Source organism: Lepus europaeus, chromosome 4 (genome assembly GCF_033115175.1).
Source record: "Lepus europaeus isolate LE1 chromosome 4, mLepTim1.pri, whole genome shotgun sequence".
Taxonomy (NCBI): Eukaryota; Metazoa; Chordata; class Mammalia; order Lagomorpha; family Leporidae; genus Lepus; species Lepus europaeus.
The window spans coordinates 110738442-110758078 of NC_084830.1; the positions used below are offsets into that span (position 1 = coordinate 110738442).

General features: G+C 44.6%; 2 protein-coding genes across 2 annotated transcripts in view; one reads left to right on the plus strand and one right to left on the minus strand.

Annotated features, from left to right (window-relative positions):
- DOCK2 (dedicator of cytokinesis 2) overlaps positions 1-19637 on the minus strand; it is a 439395-nt gene that overhangs the window by 205008 nt on the left and 214750 nt on the right. The gene's annotated exons all lie outside the window — the stretch shown is intronic.
- On the plus strand, positions 534-19095 carry INSYN2B (inhibitory synaptic factor family member 2B). The gene is made up of 3 exons (XM_062189657.1): positions 534-1858; positions 2901-2975; positions 18909-19095. Exons 1-3 carry the CDS (start codon positions 534-536, stop codon positions 19093-19095), a joined length of 1587 nt encoding a protein of 528 aa, XP_062045641.1.

The window sequence follows — 19637 nt, forward strand, 5'->3', positions numbered from 1 at the left end:
TGTACTTGCTATGGCAAGAATATGTGTTTAAGTTTCTTGTAGGTTTACGTTGGCAATTGATGCTGCGGGAAAGGAAGCCGTATGTTCTAGACGTAGCAGATTTCTTTTGGAATTCACACATTGTGAGTCTGGCACTATCCCCCTAAATGGTACTTTTGTTGTCTTTTTGTTTAAGACAGCAAGCTTCTTCCAGGATCAGAACTGCCTGACGGCTCCCCTGATTAACAGTCTACCAGCTCTCTGGGTAGATCAGATGTTTAATAGTTAGCCTAACTCATTGTTTATCTAAGTAGCAGTTATGACTGCAATGAAATAATATTTTAACTGCAGGGGAAGCATTACGGATTGCTCCTAAGTAGCCTCCACAGGCTGGGAATGGCCGGCAGGGTTTCCTACTCTAAGAGAAGAGCACGAATCCATCCGGGCCTGCAGTTCTTCATGTCTGACATGCCATCATTAGCTGCTGCTCCAAAGACCTAAGGGAGATGTGCCAAAGACAAGTACATGGTCCCATCCCTTCCCACTGAGGCTCAATGGCCCAGCAAAATATGAAAGTGAGACCTGTGCTTCTAAAGCGAAACAGCCTGGAGTCAGTGGAGTTTGTGAAACAACCTCACCACCGTCGGAGCAAATCCCAGCAGGTAAGATTCAAGGAAGATGGGACCACTAAGAATCCAACTGGCCTAGCTGAGGTCGAAGTCCAAACTCCTGAGGACCCAGCTGTGATGGGGCGGACACAGACAGCCAGGCACCATCACCCCCCCACCTACTCGCTCTCCTTCCCCAGGCCCCAGAAGGCAGGGGGCTTTCGGAACATGGCGATCCAGACCTCTCCCAGTCTCAGGAAGCATTTCCCAGTTTTCAAAAGGAAGAAGCTCACAGCCAGCAAGTCCCTGGTGGAAATGCCAACAGCGTCCCAAAGTGCCATCCAGGTCAACGGCAACCTCTCTGAACAGGATATTGTGTCTTCTGATCTTGCCTACCTGAGGCTGGCTCAGCATCTTGAGGATGGGCCTCAAAGAGTCAAGATGTCCCACCCCTTTCTCCCTAGAGTGTCCAAGGTGCAAAGCAATGGGCCTGTTACCATATGCTTGGAAGGAGGGACTTGGAGGGCCTCCGAGAAAGCAACAGCTGCTATTCAGGTCCCAGATGATATTTATCATAGTCCTTCCTTCAGCCCAGACAGGTCAGCTGGAATGAGCAACACCATACCCACTTTGGTTGACATGTGTCCAAGTGATGGGAGAAGGATGCTGCCATCGGATTCCGAAAGATCCCCCTCCTGTATAAATGCCACCAGCGGTGCCAACCACACATCAGGCACAGGAAAACTTCAACCTGAATTGCTTTTGTCCAAAGACAACTCTGATGATAAAGACCTTGGCTCACTGTCCTATCAGTCAAAGGAAATGTGCATTCCCTCCCCTCCACGAACTCACAGCTCCCCTTCGCCAGGCTCCCACAGCCAGCCAGCCCATCCAGCAAGAGCCCCCGACTGTCCTTCATCCAGTAACAGTCAGCAGGACCCAGGGGCACTCAAAACTAACAGTGCACCCAAATCTGCACCCATGTGTCAGGAGCAGATGGCAAAGAACCCCACCGAGTCAGACTCCCCGGTGTTTGAAAACTGTCCGGGAAGTGATCACCTCCCATCCTCTCTTCCAAGGAATGAGGCCAAACTTCAGAGCAACAGGGAGATTAGTGACATTAATCAAATTCACCTGGCGAGGGGTGAACTCTGCGACCTCCAAGGCCGTCTGCAATCCGTGGAGGAATCTCTGCACTCGAACCAAGAGAAAATTAAAGTCCTTTTGAATGTAATTCAAGACTTGGAGAAAGCCCGAGCTCTCACCGAAGGGTAAGGTGAATTTCTCTCTATTAAAACCAACTGAGTGAATTTATTTACCAGGACAGGGGCAGAGAAAGAGCGCTGGTTTCCATTAGTAAAATGTCTCCCAATGTGTGAGGTCCTGTTCCTTGCCAGATCATAACGGATGACCTGCTTTTGCTATGATTGGGTTTCATTTAATTCCAGGCTTTAGTGGATGTGGCAGGGGAGGGGTTTCCACTGCAATTTGTTTTTGGTTCCAGGTGTCAACAGACTACAGAAAGGGAGCTGAGGCAGCAGGATCAAAAATGAGTTTTATAAACATGAGAGTCTAAATGAATAAACAATGGGGAACATGATAGCAGGCAGATGCTTCCTCTACCCCATCCTCTTTGTGAGTTCTGCATTTGCCCGGTATTTTAGTTCTGTGTGCATTTATCACAAAGGACCCGAGGTAGCCACTGAGCTTGCTGCCAACCTTCCCCTCTACTGACCACTTGGGCCACTGTTGACTACCTAGCAGCAACTGCAATGAGATGATCATGCAAAGGGAAGAGGCATCACAAAATGCTTTCCTGGGTGACTCAGCATCAGTCTGGGGAGGAGGAGGCAGTGAGTTGTTTGAGTGAGGAATGCTCATCCTTCCAGAAAGTGCTCTCCAAAAACTGAGAGGAAGCAAGGGCGAAAGCTCATCAAAAAGGCTAGAAGACAGAAGTAATTAACTGGCATTTGCTGTTCAGAACTAGAATTACATTATGAGAGGGAGGCACTTCGGGGACGCAGAGAAATACACCGAACAAAGGGTCAACTTCTTCTACTCACTTGCAAAATCTCTCATCTCATAGCATTGTGGTCAGCATGAAAAAACCCTCCAACTTGCAAGTGTTTAAATATGTATGAAGCCCTCTAGAAATGTGGCATCCTGTTGTCATGACTCTCATGAGGCTTTATTTGTAGTGGGCAGGGCTCCGTGAATGCTGCCGTGTGGGGACTAAGGGACAAGCCGGTAGAGTGCATGTGTACCATGTGGCTTGTGCCGCTGGATTTATCCAGCAAATGCTTTATCTTCCAGGCGCAACTTTTATCGAACGGGCCAAGATCTCAACAATTGCAGTACCTGCCAGAACACGGCGTGCATCATATACAGGTACTTGGACACTGTCGAGGCAGAGGGTCCCCAGAACACTCTAATAAACCCTGAAATGCAGACAGTCAAGGCAGAGCCAAAGACAGGAGGCCTTTGGATACCTGAGACTTAAAAGACAAGCTGTTTTTGAAATGTTAACATCTGGTTCTAAGGCAGGGATCACTCTGCTTCCTTACAAGGTCCATGAGCAGCTCGTTTTGATCTAATCATCCCTACACGCATTGAACACTAAGTGCAGGCTTCATGGTAAGTCCTACCTGCTGGTTTGCATCACTGCACAATTACATTTTATGAGGGGCATGTTTTGATCCTCAGGGAAGTGAATCCACTGGGCCAACCACATGTAGAGCATTTTCCCAGAGCAGAAGGGGCCAGACTCGGGGCTCACATGCAGATCTTTCTAACCCCAAATCTCTGATCATAATTATGTTACGACATTGCTTCTTCCTCAACAGTAGCTCTCCCACACCCAGTACCTACTACATCTTAAAAACTGTGCTGAGCATTTTGTGTTCATTTTAAGTATACAATTTCCTTCTGGAATAAGGTGAGGTTGTTGAGAAAAAGTTGATTTTTTTTTTTTTGTAAGTGATAAAAGGGACACAGTGGTAAACTTGGAGTCAAAAGACCCATGGTTTTAAGTTTAGCTTTATTTTTGTTCTTGAATTTAATAGCCATCAGCCGGTTTACTGCCCAAAGCCAGAAGCTGGGAACTCGATCCAGAACTCCCATATGGGTGGCAGAAACTCTGTTATTTGATCCATCACTGATTCTTCCCAGGGTTTGGGAACCAGAAATTGAACCAAAGCCCTCTGATATCAGGCACGGTTGTCTTAACTGCAAGGCTAAACACTCGCTCCTCTAAGATCTGTGTTCTAACCTTCAAGTCTCATGACAGCTACCATAACATGGGCTCAATATCTTTATCCGTAGAGTGGGAACAACGATCACTATTCAGAGTTGCCTTGAGGAGCAAATGAGATAGTATTGGTGAATACCTTTTGTAACTTCAAACCCCTGTACAAATCCAAGTTCTCATTACTGTTATTACTGGAAAGATCAATGCCCCCGTAGTTGGGAGCCCATTTTCGTTGGCACAGTGAAAAGTGGTCAAAAGCAGTCATTTCAGCTGATGACATCTAATTTTGTTTGACAAAAATGTACCATTTTGCTTTCTCGATTGCTTTTCGCTCTTCAATAAAAATGGCAGTGCAGAGCCTGAGCAAAGTGCAGCCCAATTGGGTTGCCTATGTCTTCTTTAAAGAATTTCTGATCCTCTCGGGCAGAATCCTGAAATTTCACCCTAATAAGGGACCGGGTACCTGCAAGTTAGGAGGTGCTTATACTTAGACAGGGTCATGGGCATTTTCTCTTTGAAAGTGTCAGCTCTTCATATGGAGTCTACACCAAAGATACAGGACTGCACACAGAAAATGCCTTTCACCTTAATGTGAAGTCCATCCTCAGAAAAGTGGATCTTGGCCAATGCTTGCAGCACTGGAAAGCAGAAGTAGAAAGTCTTACCAATTCTTGCCTTTTTGCTCCTTTATTTATGTCTGTGACCTTAAGTGAATTTTCTAATCACCAGGAGAATAAAAATTATCAGATGTCTAGACAACTAGGGAGAACAAAAAACTATTCATCATAAACAAGAAAAATTAATTTGAACTAAACTCCATTTACATTTTGGATAGACTCTCATCTCTTCTGCAGCCAGAGTATGTATTTTCTATTACCTTCAAATGATTTTTTAATTTGGCTTATGGAAGTAAAAAGGGCAGGGGTTACTTCTTAGTCTACTGTGAGTTTCATGAACCGGCCTCAGGCAAGTCATTTCTGGACTCTGAGTTCCCTCATCTGAGCACTGAGAGCCTTTATGTAGATGTTCCCAATGGCCTGTTCTAGTTCTGACATTCTAAGAGTCTAAGCTGAATGAAAAGCAACGATATCTGGCTAAACTATGATCTTCCAACAAGTCTGAAAATGTTTTCGTTTTTCTAGAACTCACTTAAACATCCCAAGTAAACATTCTAAATGGAGATGCATCCCCCAGACAGGTTAGCCCACCATCGTGCACTCCTCCCTTTCCAGAAGAACATGCATTGTCTGCATGACTCCCTCATTGCCATTCAAAGCCAGACTCTTCTCCCAGACAGCAACTATTTCCTTGTATCCAAAGCACAGTGAAAGAACGGGCAATTAATTTGATGAAAGCAAAGAGATCAGAACAACATTCCTGTCATAGTAACAGGGGGAAGATGAGAGTTGTCATTTTTTTTTTTTTAACATTTCAAATGACTTCAAACTTGCGCTGTGTCCTGGAAAGTCAGATCTTAGAAGCTAATGAATAAGTGATGTGGAATACTCATCCCCAGGCCTTGTTAAGCTTCAGTCTCTCTCCACAGTGATGGATGGGCCCAGTGCACGTCACTGTACATAAAGCACACGGGCACATGATGGCTTGCTCACTGGGTCTCCTTCTCTGGAGAGACTGCTGCCAAGTTAGCAACACATAAGGTTTTCTAAATGGTGTTTCCCACAGGCCCCATCAGCCCAGGGCTATGGCTCTGCTGCTTGTTTGTATCAAGACACGTGGGGCCAACACTGAGGCCCAGCAATTCCCTGTGTGGCTCTCTGGGGTTTCCAGCGTTTTCCATAGACCAGTGAGAAAGGACTCCTTTGAAGGTTGTTTTTTGGTTTTCCGCTTTGTCTTGTTTAACTGCTATAGATTGCAAGGGACAGGGAGTGGAGATTTTGCTCAAAACCTCGAGGTACTCCCAGGTTGTTAGGTCCCCATTCACGTTTCTTCCTTCTCCTTAGCATGAATCCTGGGAAGATCAGGTGAGCGGAGTGAATGTCATCAGTGATACCCCAGATTAAATAACACTGAATGACTCACTGAGAAAATATTTCTCTTTTCAAATATATCTTAAGCCTCTGAATACCTAGAAGGGGAAATCTGAGTTTGCTGCTACAATGTCTTTAAAACCTTCCTAATGCTTGCTTACCGTATTTCTTTGTGAAGACAGACTGGGGTTCAGGTTCACACCTTTGGCAAGTAACAATACCTAGTCGGAATGTGATGATTTTTAAATTTTTTATGGGAATTTTCAACTTTTAAAATTAATCCTCTTATATATTTTTTGGAAACTGATGTGGATCTCCATGTTCAAAAGTGTGATTGCCTGCTCTGTATAGTTTTTATTATAAAGCTTAAAAGGTGAATTAGAGGAAGAAGGTTAAGTAAATAATTGTGCAGATGTGTTGGGGAACCTCACAAAAACTACACAGGTGGTGAACGAGTGGCGAAGTTTGGAAAATGGCGCCCACCAGAACTGTCTTCTTTTCCTCTTCTTCTCAAGGGCGTGAGGCGTCTCCAGCCCCCTCCCTCTTCCTCTTTTCCCTCAGCCTGTTCTCTGTCCCTCCAGCCATATCTCTCTGCACTTGATCTTCCATTCACTCTAAAAATAGAGTCGGCAGAGCCTCTTTGGAGGACTTTGACTACACGGATCATGCATTTCTTTTCTGGAAAAAGCAGTTTGATTTTGTTGTAAAATGCTCCCATGTTTGAAGGAGAAATAATGGAAAGTCTTTCCCAGAAGAAATTTTCATCCAACACCCGAGCATGTTGCTTAGGGAATGGAGATACAAGCGAGACACCACAAGCTCAGCATTGTGAAGGGGTGAGGGAGGGGTTGGCCATGTAAACTTGAAAGGCGCTGGGGAGCAGAGAAAGAAACAGAAGAGCTGTTCATTGTCTGGGATTCAACCAGATCAGTCGTTCCTCTCCTCATGCCTAGCTTCTTTCTTTTGCTTCAACTGTTCTCACAGACATTTTTTGTTCCTGTGGCACCCACATGCCCCTACTTCTTTCTCAAGGTGCATGGAAATTTATGTAATTTTCAACTAATTCAGCACTTTTCCACTTAATTCACTACATCTGAAAACACACTTGTCATTCCTCTGCACAGAATTAGTTCTATTCCTTTATTTGTTATTTTCCCCCAACAACATTGACCATGAGATGACGCCAGTAAGAACCCACTGGCACACTGACTTCTTCTCCTGCACAACACACATCATATTGGCTACTCATTCTACTTGCTAAATCCAGCCCCTTCACTCCAACTCCTCTGCCTCTGGTTTAGCAAAGGCCCTCATCATTTGTGTCTTGAGTGCTAATTGGTTTTTTTGGTCACTGTTCCCTTCTGCCCTATCCCATGTAATCCTTCATGTGGACTGCTAAATTATACTTGAAGAGGAGGATCTGGTCTTGTCACTTCCCTGTCAAACAATCCTGTCCTGGTTCCTGTTGTCTCCTGTCACTTCTCAAGGCCCCTTGAATGCCCACCTTTTTACCTGCGGAGTCCCCAGCTGCTGTCCAGGCACAGGGAACTCTCCAGCTGGAAGCTGCGCAAGCCTCAGTTCCTTTGCATAAATTCCCTCACTTTTCTGGAATGTCTTTTCTGCACTGCATTATCTGGACACTGCCTACTCTTACCAGGAAAACCAGTTCCCTGGACAACCTTCTACGCTTTCTGAGGGAGGACTCTTGTGTATTCACATTCCTCCACCATTGATCCTGCTGCATCCTAATGCAGGATTTATGAGTTTCTTTCCTCCAGGAAATGGCCAGCATCTCAAAGTCATGGGCCAGGATCTAATACGTAGTTGATGCTCTAGAGAGCCTTGTCAAAGAAAGGAACCAGTATATTGACTGCAGGAGGAATGAAAAGCAGAGGACACTTGAGAGAACTGTGTAGGTTGCCCCCAAAGTAAAGTCACTGTGACCATTTTTGTGCATTCCTACCCTTGGGTGAGAACAGAGAGGGCCTTAATTAGTTAAACGTTCTTATCATGGAAAGGAAGTTTCCATGGCACACATCCTCAGTAGGTACATTTGAACTGAATCGAATCAGGACTGAATGTAATCCATGGAATTTCAATTTTAAAATACATTCAACAAAATGGAACCTAATCAGTTCTTCCTCTGCTGACTCAGGCAGCATGCTGAACTTTTCACAGGTCATTGAGATCCTGGTTCCTAATGGGTCCTAATCCAACATCATTGCCCAGTATATCTGCACAGGCTGTGGTGAGAAAGGCAAAGTCCAGCCTGACTAAAGTAGCTCCTGAAATGTCCCCATGGGAGGGGGAATTAAAGCATTAGATTTGCATGTTTTCTTGCCATACCACCAAAACCCAGGGCAGTAGGATAGACCAGGATGTCCCTATCCTAACTTGGGGGCACTATGAAGATGTGACCTCATATGGTCCAAGGGACATTATAGATGTGATTAGTTCAGGATATGAGATTGGAGAGTAGCCTGGATTGTCTCTGAGTGGGTACATCTAGTCACAGTGATTCTTGTAAGGGAGAGGGGAAAGTAGGAAAATCGGAGACAGAGATATGATGACAATGGTAGAGATAAAAATGGTGCAGTCACAAAACAAAAAGTGGGAAGTTCCTAAAACCCGGCAAAAGCAAGGGATGCATCGTCTATGCAGAACTTCTGACCTCCAAAACTGTGAGAATAAAATTTGTGTTAAGTCACCAGATTCTTGTTAATCTGTTCCAGCAGCAATAGGAAATGAGTACCCTCAGATCAAATTCTTATAATTCATAAACTATTCACATCTAACTGGAGGTCAGTGTATGTGTCTTTGATAATTTTTACAATTACAACAGCTGAGGGCAAAGATCTGTTGGGATACAATTAAAAGGAGAGAAATAAGAGGAGAGCTACCACTTACTAAGCATCTATTATTTTGTGGTCATTTTAAGTACCTTTTGGTTTCACACTTAATCTTCACAAACATGAGAAAAGCTAAAGTACTTCCCTTCTACATATAAAGGTACTGAGGTTTGGACAGGGTCAGGCACTTGCACAATATTCAGGTTAGGTGATTGATGTTGAGAGATGTGAGGCATTTGCAGAATTACTCTGGAACTCGTAATTGGCAGTGGCAACATTAGAATCATGGAACTTAGCTTTGTCTTCCTGCCAGCCACAGAGGCCAGACCCATTCAATGGATATCAGTGCTTGAATTCTACTCAATCAAGGGCATGGTGAAGCTTTGTGTTGACAGTGCAGGCCCCATATGTATCCTCAAAGCCTGATCACAGTCCAGCTGTGCCAGATCCCCTGTGTTTCCATTAGTAGTGGTTACTGGGCTTTACCCACAGACCTGACAGATCAGAGGGGTGGGTAGAGGATAGGAACCTGCAGCTGAAGCAAGTTGCCTGAGAAAGTCTGATTTCAAGGAGGCTTGAGGATCAATGAATTAGGTAAAATCAGGATCTTGCAAGGAGATGACAGTTAATTTATTAGAAACCTTTGTGATGACCATCCCTTGAGTGGAAAATTCTTGCTTATCAAATAGCCTAGAGAATAGCCATGTTTAGATTCACGCCCTGCCTTGGCTCACAAGCTAAGGAGATGACTGAATCCCTCTCCCAAAGGGTATGTGATGGTAATGGGCAACACTTGGCAAACCCATCCCTGCCAGGTATCTACAATCCATCCTCCAGGACTCACCAGGAGCAGCATCCATGGAAAGATGAGTTACCTTTTTTCTTGGCTTTGATTTTAGGGTTAGGCATAGATACAGCTAATTATACAAGTGGGGTGCAGGTGAGAATGGAGGCAAAGGAAAGGGGAGAAGGAGAACGCGGGATTTGTTCTTGGAGTGAGTGTGCCTTCAGATATCTCCTGTTTCCAGTGAGAAGAGAAAGTGAGCCTCTCTCAGGCCACTGTGGAGCCCGGGCTTGCCTTCTGTATTACTTTGGGGATTCATCTGCAGCTTTTCATTCTTCCTACGTTTCCAGCTCCTCAGGCCCTGCTGGAGATCAGGAACTGATGGGCAATCCAGGCTGACATTTCTCCTCCAATTAAGGCCAATTAAGTCCAATTCTGCTCCTTGGCCAAAAGCCCCCATGTGAGGTGCTGCTCCTGGTGAGTCCTGGAGGATGGATTGTAGACACCTGGCAGGGATGGGTTTGCCAAGTGTTGCCCATTACCATCACATACCCTTTGGGAGAGGAATTCAGTCATCTCCTTAGCTTGTGAGCCAAGGCAGGGCATGAATCTAAACATGGCCCCAGTTCTCCACAACCAATCTCTCCTATCCTCAAACTCCGCGAACCACCTCTGCTTGCTTTTTCATCATTACCAATGCCTCCACTGTTAAAATCCACGTGCATCGGACTGAGCAGAACTTCTGGATATTCAAAAGGAAAATATTCAAAAGAAAATCTGCTGCAAGAGCCTCCCTTTGTATCTAGAAACTAGCATTCTCATTCCTGGTGTTTCCCCCTCGCAGTTTTGGCACTGAGACCATACGATGAGTAGGCTTCCTGGAACACGGGCCAGAGCCTCAACATGCATCCTGCAGGAGAAAAACAAGGACATCAACTTCCCTAGGAGAGAGAGAGGCTCTGGGGAGCTCATAAGCCACCTGAGGTCATGTGGTGCTGAGAGCCCTTCTTTGAGTTTCCTTCTATCGTAAGCTGTTTGGCCACAGGGCGTTGGCCGTGACTGCCACTTAAAGCTATTACCTAACCAGAGAAAAAGGCATTTCACTAGAAATTGCAATATGCACTCAGTCCTCTGGGTTTAGCAACCAGCTTTCTACTTAAATTATTTAGTATTTTCCTTTTGTCTGCTTTTGATGCTCTCCCAGAGTAGAGCCAGGTAAACTTGTGAGAGCCACAGTCTTTCAGCTACAGGCTTCTCTCCATCCAGCAATGAGGCCCACACTGCAAGATAATTATGAAGCACACAGCAGATCTTTCTGGTAATCACTGATGCATTTGCAGCCTTCATCAAAATCCAATACAGACTGAGCAATCCTATTTCAAATGCACTAACGTGAAACTCATAGCGGTATCACCAGCACCCCCAACCAACCAACCACAAACATAGCTTATGTTGTCTCTTTACATTGTCTGTTTTGGGGTACAGGTAGGAATTTCTCTAACAAGTTGACACCTAAGACATGTACTTGTCCTTATTCCCTGCTTCTCTTGGTGGCTTTGTTCATTTATTCTCCTCCCTAAAGTGTAAGGGAAAAGAAAGAGGATTTACAGCATCAGCAATTTATCTGCAATAAAAAAAATGAACCCTATTTGAATGTATTAATAGCTTAAAAGGATGAAACATTTCATAAATATAAAATCAAGCAAGTTGAGGGTTCCACAGGAATAACAAATAGGTGGCTGCTGGCACAGGAGCCACAGCTGACCACAGAATGGCCCAGTCTTTATTTCTCCATCAAGTTAATGTGATAATAATTAACATTTGTTAAACCAGACACTTTGCCAAGCAGTTTGCTAAATACCATACATGCATGCATTATCTCATTTCAGGCTCCCAACGACTCTAAAATGTGGGGAGAATTCTGTCCCCAATTTACAGGTGAGGAAAATGAGACCCAGAGGGGTTAAGTAATTTGTCCAAGATCCAGTGGAACCAGGGCTAAAACATAATTCCTCGTTTCAGGAGATTCTCCTGTCCCTTCCTCTCTTTTGACCTTGCATCTTCAGTAAATACATACGTGACATTTCTCTGAGATAACCTACTCTTTTCTCCAGGCTTAACATGCAGACTTTCTTGTCACAGAGCCACAGAACCCAGAACACAGTTATCTTTCAAAGGGAGTGATCAGAAGGGGAGATTTCTACAGCTTGGCCTTGCTTATTTGTGTTCCAAGAAGAGAACCTGTGTTTCTATGAGGATTTGCTAGCAGATCGATGACTTAAGAAGGGGTATTCTGGACAATGAGCCAACTGGTCATTAGGAGAAAGTTTTAGGAGCAATATCCCTTTCAGAACTGAGGGGGAAAGAACACCCCAAAGTTCCTGTTTGTCAGCCTATAATCCTCCCCCAGAGCACTTCCAAAGTGATGTGATTTATCCACGTGCGTAGGAACCAAACCACCTTCACAGCAGCCATCGGTTCTTACAGCTCATTCTTTAAGAAAGAACACTGCAGGAGGTCAATAAATCCGTGTTGCACCTGGGCTCTATGCAGACAGGGACCACAGAAATGCTCCAACGAGAGACAAGAAAGAAGGAGCAAAGAAAATGAAAGATGTTTTATTCCTGGGGAGACACCACGGAGCACTCATTTCTCAGCCAACTTGCTTGGACAAGGCAGTGACCCATCAACACTTTATAAAAGGGCAATGCCCACCTGCTCATTAGAAATATTAGTAGCTAACCCCTGACTCTAGACTGCTGAACTGAGATATGACCTGGAATAAGATGCCGCCAAAGTGGGTGGACATCTTTTCTGTGCATACTTACTGTTAAGGCTGCCCTCAAATCTAGAAAGGATATTACAGAGTGGGCTGGTCAGTTAGCCCATAAATGATCCCCTATGCAGCCAAGTTCAGGTTGGGTCTGGTTCCATTGAGTTCTATGGCATTACCCAGGAACATCAGCCCTCCCCCAAAATACACACAAACCATTTGCAATCAGGATCTCACACTGATACAGATTACTATGTTATTTCAGCATAGTGCACCTTAGTGTCAAGCTTTGAGGCTAAACAATATTTGGGTTCAAACCTTGGTGCTGTCACTTGTTCCTATTTAGCCCTTGGCTAAATAGTTAACCTCACTTTGCCTCAGTTTCCTTACTTGTGAAATGAAGGTATTTCTATCTTGTAGAGCTATGAGTTATGTACAAGTAACTTACATTTGTAGCCTAGTGTCTGGCATGCAGAGTCCATAAATGATAGTCATTCTTCTTACAATTATTATTATTGCCCACTTAAATTACCATGTGTCCTAATCTAATGTGGTCCAGGTTCTTTCTTGCTGCTTCTTCACCTTAGAATAAGACCCTCAATGGGGCCAGGCCCTTGGCTGAAACATGTCATCCCTCTTCAAACAGCAAAAACAAAAGACTGGGAGTCAGGAAGCCAGGTGCCATTGAATGGATGTTTGGGCCATATTCCCAAAATTCACATGTGAATTCCTAATGCCCAACATGAGGTAACTAGGACCAGGGCTGGGCCAAGCTGAAGCCAGAAGCCAGGAACTTGATCTGTGTCTCCCACGTGGGTACATGAGCTCAAGTAGTTGGGCCATCTTTTGCTGCTTTCCTAGGTGCATTAGCAGGGAGCTGGATCAGAAGCGGAGCAGTAAGGACTCAAACCGGCACCTGTATGGGTTGCCAGTGCTACAGGCAGCAGCCTAAACCACTGTACCACAGTGCTGGCCCCTTCCTGAGCTATCTTGGAGGATAAAATAAAAACACAGATCTGCAGTTTTTATAATTTTAAAAGTGTTATATAAAGGTAGGAGGTTTCTTGTATTTGTTTGTTCCTATATAAACTTTTATCTCCTTTTGGCTCATGCAACTTCAGCTTGTCCTGCCAAGATCCTGCACCTATAATCTAGGTCTGTTCTTGGCTTATGTATTTATGTATCTGCCTATTTTTTGCTATCTGCTCCTCACTGTTTCTTCTTCCAGACACACCATGACTTAGGAACGGTTCGTGCTGCTTCCACTTACCTAGACAAACGTCCTTCTGCTTTTCACCTGGTGTGATGGTTGGAGCATTGATCTGTCAGCTAGATTAGTGAGGGGCCCTCAAGAGGGAAATCTTAAAGTTCTCTTCCACTCCAGGTTTACTTTCTAGATGCAATGTGACATTGTGCTCAGACGTATCATTGGATAGGAAGGGCTCCAGGGCTTCCCAGACAGTGAACTGGGCTTCCCTGGTACATGGGTCATTTGTCCCACGCATCCTCTGGAGGATCAAACTCTGCACCTTGAATGCTAGGGATCATTTTTATGGCTGCTGCATGAGCCCTGCCTCTTAACAACGTCTTGACTACTATGTGTACCCCACCATGAGCCAGGGATCTGCATAAAAAACGAAGTATTCAACACTTGTCTTCCTCCTTGTGATCTTGCATGAAATACAGAATGTAGACGGAATGTGGATAGAAAAAAAAGGTAAGGATGGCAGGGTAAGAAGTGCAAAAGGTAGTGCAAAAGAGGAGGCAAGGTTGAAAAAGTTATCACAGCCTTGATTCCTGGGCTGAAATCCAAAGCAGAGTCCATCCGCAGAATGTACAAACCTTCTGTTCAGAATTTACTGGAATTCTCACCAAGTCGGCAACTTACTCTTCTTTTCAAGTAGTTGCTGAGCATAGTGTGGGTTGGCTAAGTATCCGGCTGATGGGCTCTCCTCTTCCCCATCAGTCTGAAGAAGAAAGGCAAATGGGCGAGGGCATGGTCCCTTCCCCATTTAGAAGGCAGCTGCCACCAAGGCAAAACACACTCCTCCACCTCTCCTCCAAACTAAACAGTAGCTTGTCAAACGGATGAATAAGAAGAAGTGTGACAATTTTCCTTTATGTTAATAAATTGCTTTGGCCTAAAACACATTAATCAATTTCTTTGCAAAGTGCACACACTTCTCTATATTCTGCTATTTGCCTGGCCTTGAAAAGAAAGTCACTTTCAATCCCCGTTAAACTGTCAAGATCAAGGAGTAGGGGGGTGGAAGGGCTCCCTAAATCCCAGTGATTATAATGGAACCCTGCTGTGTTTCCATAGAGATATAAAGAGGATATTCTTCCCTGAATATACACGGAGGGGAGGGTTGAGGAGCAATGCTGCTGACAAGGTGTACAATTAGAAGGTATAGCAAGGAGATGAGGCATGCAGCCCCTAAGATATGAAGACAAAGGACTTAGATATGAAGAGTGGAGTGGGCAGAGAATGGGCCCCAGACAAGGTGATTTCATGTTATTGTGTCTCATCTGTACAACCATCCAGTGAGGTAGCTGTTATAACCCCACATTCAGCTGAGTAATAAAAGAAACTTCACCAGCAGTCATCCGGCCAGCAAATGGTGTGGCCTGGGTTCAAACCCAGCAGTGTTCAACTTAAAGTCCTTGCTCTGTATCTTTGTTGGGCTGCACTTCCAGTTGTGATTATGAGATATAGTTTACATTCTGCCTCCTGACTGCTTTCTGCCTGGGCCTGCCAGTTCTACATACATTCTGGAATCATCCACAACACTATGTTTTTCTAACAGTTATCAGAACACTTGTACATCTGGACAGATTCAGGTGATTTGTTGTTATTTGTTTGGATTATGAAGCAGAGATGATTCATGTATAAGGAGAGGAAAACAGCTGATACATTATGTGTACATTCATATAATTTGCTTAGAGCACAAAGAAGAAGAACTGGAAAGAAGAAATAGTTGAGCAGAATGTGACGCTCACAAATTGTCACACTTCTTCTTATTCATCCGTTTGACAAGCTACTGTTTAGTTTGGAGGAGAGGTGGAGGAGTGTGTTTTGCCCTGGTGGCAGCTGCCTTCTAAATGGGGAAGGGACCATGCCCTCGCCCATTTGCCTTTCTTCTTCAGACTGATGGGGAAGAGGAGAGCCCATCAGCCGGATACTTAGCCAACCCACACTATTATTTGGAAAGAAATTGCTCTTTTAATCACCTATCTTGATCACTGGGAAGAGCCACAGGGACAGCATCCGGGTTCATCTAGCTTATTATTTCCTTGGAACCCAGCACAGTGTCAGGCTCAGAGCAAGATGGATGGATGGATGAAGGGAGGGAGGGAGGGATGGAATGTTCTGTACCAGATAGCTTTGGTGAATCCTAGAACGAGCGGAGGGCACTCAATGGATGGATGGATGAAGGGAGGGAGGGAGGGATGGAATGTTCTGTACCAGATAGCTTTGGTGACTCCTAGAATGAGCGGAGGGCACTCAGTTTACTTCTACGTGGTACTCTATGATGAAGATCAATTTAAACCCAAGGTAGAAACCCAGAAGAACTGTCATTATGGATGTTTCCTACTTGTGAACCATGCATTCTCTTAGTACCTGCAGGGTGTGGGGAATCAGAATTTGTGCTTCATTGCATTAAGTTCTTTTTTTTTTATTTTAAAATTTTTTTACAGGCAAAGTGTACAGTGAGAGAGAGAGACAGAGAGAAAGGTCTTCCTTTGCCGTTGGTTCACCCTCCAATAGCCACCGCGGCCAGCGCGCTGTGGCCGGCGCACCGCGCTGATCCAAAGGCAGGAGCCAGATGCTTCTCCTGGTCTCCCATGGGGTGCAGGGCCCAAGCACTTGGGCCATCCTCCACTGCACTCCCGGGCCATAGCAGAGAGCTGGCCTGGAAGAGGGGCAACCGGGACAGAATTCGGAGCCCCGACTGGGACTAGAACCTGGTGTGCCGGCGCCGCTAGGCGAAGGATTAGCCTATTGAGCCGCGGCACATTAAGTTTTTTTCTTGGTGCAATGCACAGTTTGCAAGAGATAATTCTTCCCTAGCTCAGTGAATGTTTGTTGAATGACTGGCTAAATACTGAGTGCCTACTTTATGCTGCACATGGTACACACATATGTCATTCAAAACTCATTGTGATCTTATAAGTAGGTACTGTGCTCATTTTGAAACTGAGGACACTGTGGCTTGAAAATAGGAAATGACTTGTGTAAGACCTCACAGTTAACTGGTCATAGAGCTTTGCTTCAAAACATACAGCTTATGCTTAATCCATTAAGCAGTTAACCCAGTCAGGAGTATGTCACTATATAGAGGGTTACAGGGAGGACCAGAAAGAGAAAAGCGAGAAAAATAAAAAATAAAATAAAATAATAAAATAATAAATAATAAAATAAAAAAAAATAAGCGAGAAAAAAATCTAGGTGAAGCTTATCAAAAGTACAGAGACAATTAGATAGCCTCCTCTAGCACACCCCAAGAACTGAGCCCCCTATCAATCTGGCTATAGAACAGGCCACCTCTCTCTTCTGATGTTTGAGTCCTGTCTCCTTCATTTCAGAGTGTTTTGTGACCAACACCTTTGGGGGCTTCATTAGTCACGCAAGCAGTCACAATGTACCTTTTCAGAGCACTAATTCTGAACCCGGGAAGTGACATGGAATAGTGGACAAGGACCAGTGTCCCTTGAACCATGGCCACTTTCTAGTCCTCACTGGGTATAAAGACTTCTTCCAGTCATTCTGCATCCCCAACCAGCATGGAGACTTCAGTTCTTCTACAAGCAACGTTTCAGCATCTTTCTGGCTAACCAAGGAACATGCGCTGTTTTCATGACTCCACACTTCTCCACTTTCCACTCCCACACTGGCTCTCATCCTTGGGCCTCCTGAGAGCTCTGGTAGGAAACCAGGCAATAAACACATCTAAAGCTTAAGGGCTTTTTCTACAAGGAGCCCGTCATTGACAACTGCTCTATAAATTAATCTGCTGGGGAGAAAAGCAGACAATCAGAGTAGAGGGAGCCAGTGCACAGCCTGCATGATGTCTAGCTGGGTTCCTTCTTTCTGTCCCAGCCCTTGAGAGGTTCTGGGGAGACTGAGCAGAGAGACAACGAAGCAGCCAGGAAGGTCTACGAGCCTGATTTCCAGGGATGCAGAAGTCAGGGCGAGAGCTCAGTGCCCACTCCTCACAGGCCAGACCTTCTGCTCCCAATCCCAACTCCCATGCCCTCTGGGAACCCTGGCCCCAAAGGCTTCTTGTTCACCTCACAGACCTTTGTGGTTTTGTGGTAGTCAATATAGTACAATGGGGGCTGGCATTACATATATTAATGTCCAATACACATGAGTAAAATAGCATTAAAAAAATAGAAGTTGGAACTGCCCATCAACGGAGGAATATTGAAATATATCTTCATTGAGCAACACTAAAGCTCCAAAGACACATTGTTGAGTTGAAAAGCAACTCCAAAGGCAAGTCACAATATATTAGTAGTAATAATATTAACAATGATAATAATAACGGTAATGGGAGCTAATATACATAGTGGGCTTGCTATATGTCAAACACCATTATGAGCACTTTGTGGATATTATCTCATTTTATACCTATGAGGGTACTTTGAAAAGTTCATGGAAAAAAGAATTAAAAAATAAATTCATTTGGATACAAAAAAATTTTTAAAGAAAAAGTGCAAATAAGAGATCTTCAAAAACATGTCATGACAACACTTCACATAAATTTCAAAAACTTTTGTACCAACATAAATTTATCTTTTAATTTGATTTTCTACATAATTTTTTTAAAAGATTTATTTATTTATTTGAAAGGCTGAGTTTCAAAGAGAGAGGGAAAGACAAACAGAGAGAGAAAGAGAGAGAGAGAGAGATCTTCCATCCTCTGATTCACTCCCCAGGTGGCTTCAACAGCTGGGGCAGGGCCAGGCTGAAGTCAGGAACCAGGAGCTTCTTCTGGGTCTCCTAGATGGATGGCAGGGGCCCATGGATTTAGGCCATCTTACACTGCTTTTTTCCAGGGTATTAACAGGGAGATCAATAAGAATTGGAGCAGCCATGGCTCAAACCAGCGACCATATGGGATGCCAGTGCTGCAGGCAGTGGCTTATCCCACCCACTGTGACAGCCCCAACTACGAACTTTTTAAAATACCCTTGCGTTAATCCCAAAGAAAGCCTTTATAAAAAGGTGCTATTATTATCTCTATTTCACAGATGAGGAACCTGAGCTGTCAGCTTTATTGTATATTCCTCAGTATTATTTAACACTGTAATAATAAGGCAGTTTTGTGCACAAATGTGCAAAAATATTATCAAATGAAAAGCATTAAATAAATGCAGAAGAGAATCTGAAGGCAGAATTTACTGAACATTCATCTACCATTAGGCTGCCATGGTACGTGTCTCATTTACACTTAATAACATCCCCGTGAGGAAGGTGTTACAGGTGCCAATTCAACAAATGACCAACTAGAGTTTCTGAGAGGTGGTGAAGCCTTGCTAACATCACACAGCCAGTAGGTAACTAAGGATCGGGAACTTGATCTTAAAGCCCATGTCAGCTGGGCACTTGCTGTTGCTAAATCGTTCCCACTGCTATGAATTTACTTTCCTTCCTCCCACTCTTTGTTTTCCAGTGTGGAGTATGACTTTCGGCAGCAGGAAGGCAGGTTCCATGAAGTTCTGCAGAGTCTGGAGGAAGCAGAACCAACTGAGGAGGCATCTCCTCCACCAAAGTCCCCAGCAGAACCCCCGGCCCCTGAGAAACAGGACTTAAGGCGGAAAACCAAGAAGGTGAAGAAGAAGTGCTTCTGGTGGATCTGAGCTGGTTGGGACCATCTGTTCTGCCTTCCCCATGTTCTTCCATGTACCTCCCTGAGGTGGGGAACCACTGCCCTCAAGGGCCTCTCTGCTTCTCTGCGAAGGTCCTGGGCTTCAAGCCACTTGACCTGCAAACCAGGAGAGTCTTGGGGCTGGTAGAGCTGCTGCTGGACAACTGATCACCAACCTAACCCCAGGGCGTGCCAGGGCTGGCTGAGGACTTCCTCGATGCTGGGACGATCACTTGGCGAGTTCTCCATCACTCGCATCCAAGCTGCCTCCTCGTCTGTGAGTTCAGATTCCCACTACAAGCAAACCCCCCACTGTACCTTCCAGAACCTCCATAATATCAACACTTGCTTCTTATCTTGAGCTCATCAACCCCAAAGAAAAGATTAAAGTGTTGCACAGAGCAGAAAGACAGAGGAGGGTTATAAGAAGGTACTCCAAAAAATAAATTAGATAAAATGGCAGTTTCTAGCATATCAGTGTATATAAGCACAAACGAAGTGGGCAGGGCATATAGATGCAAGATCACCCTGTTG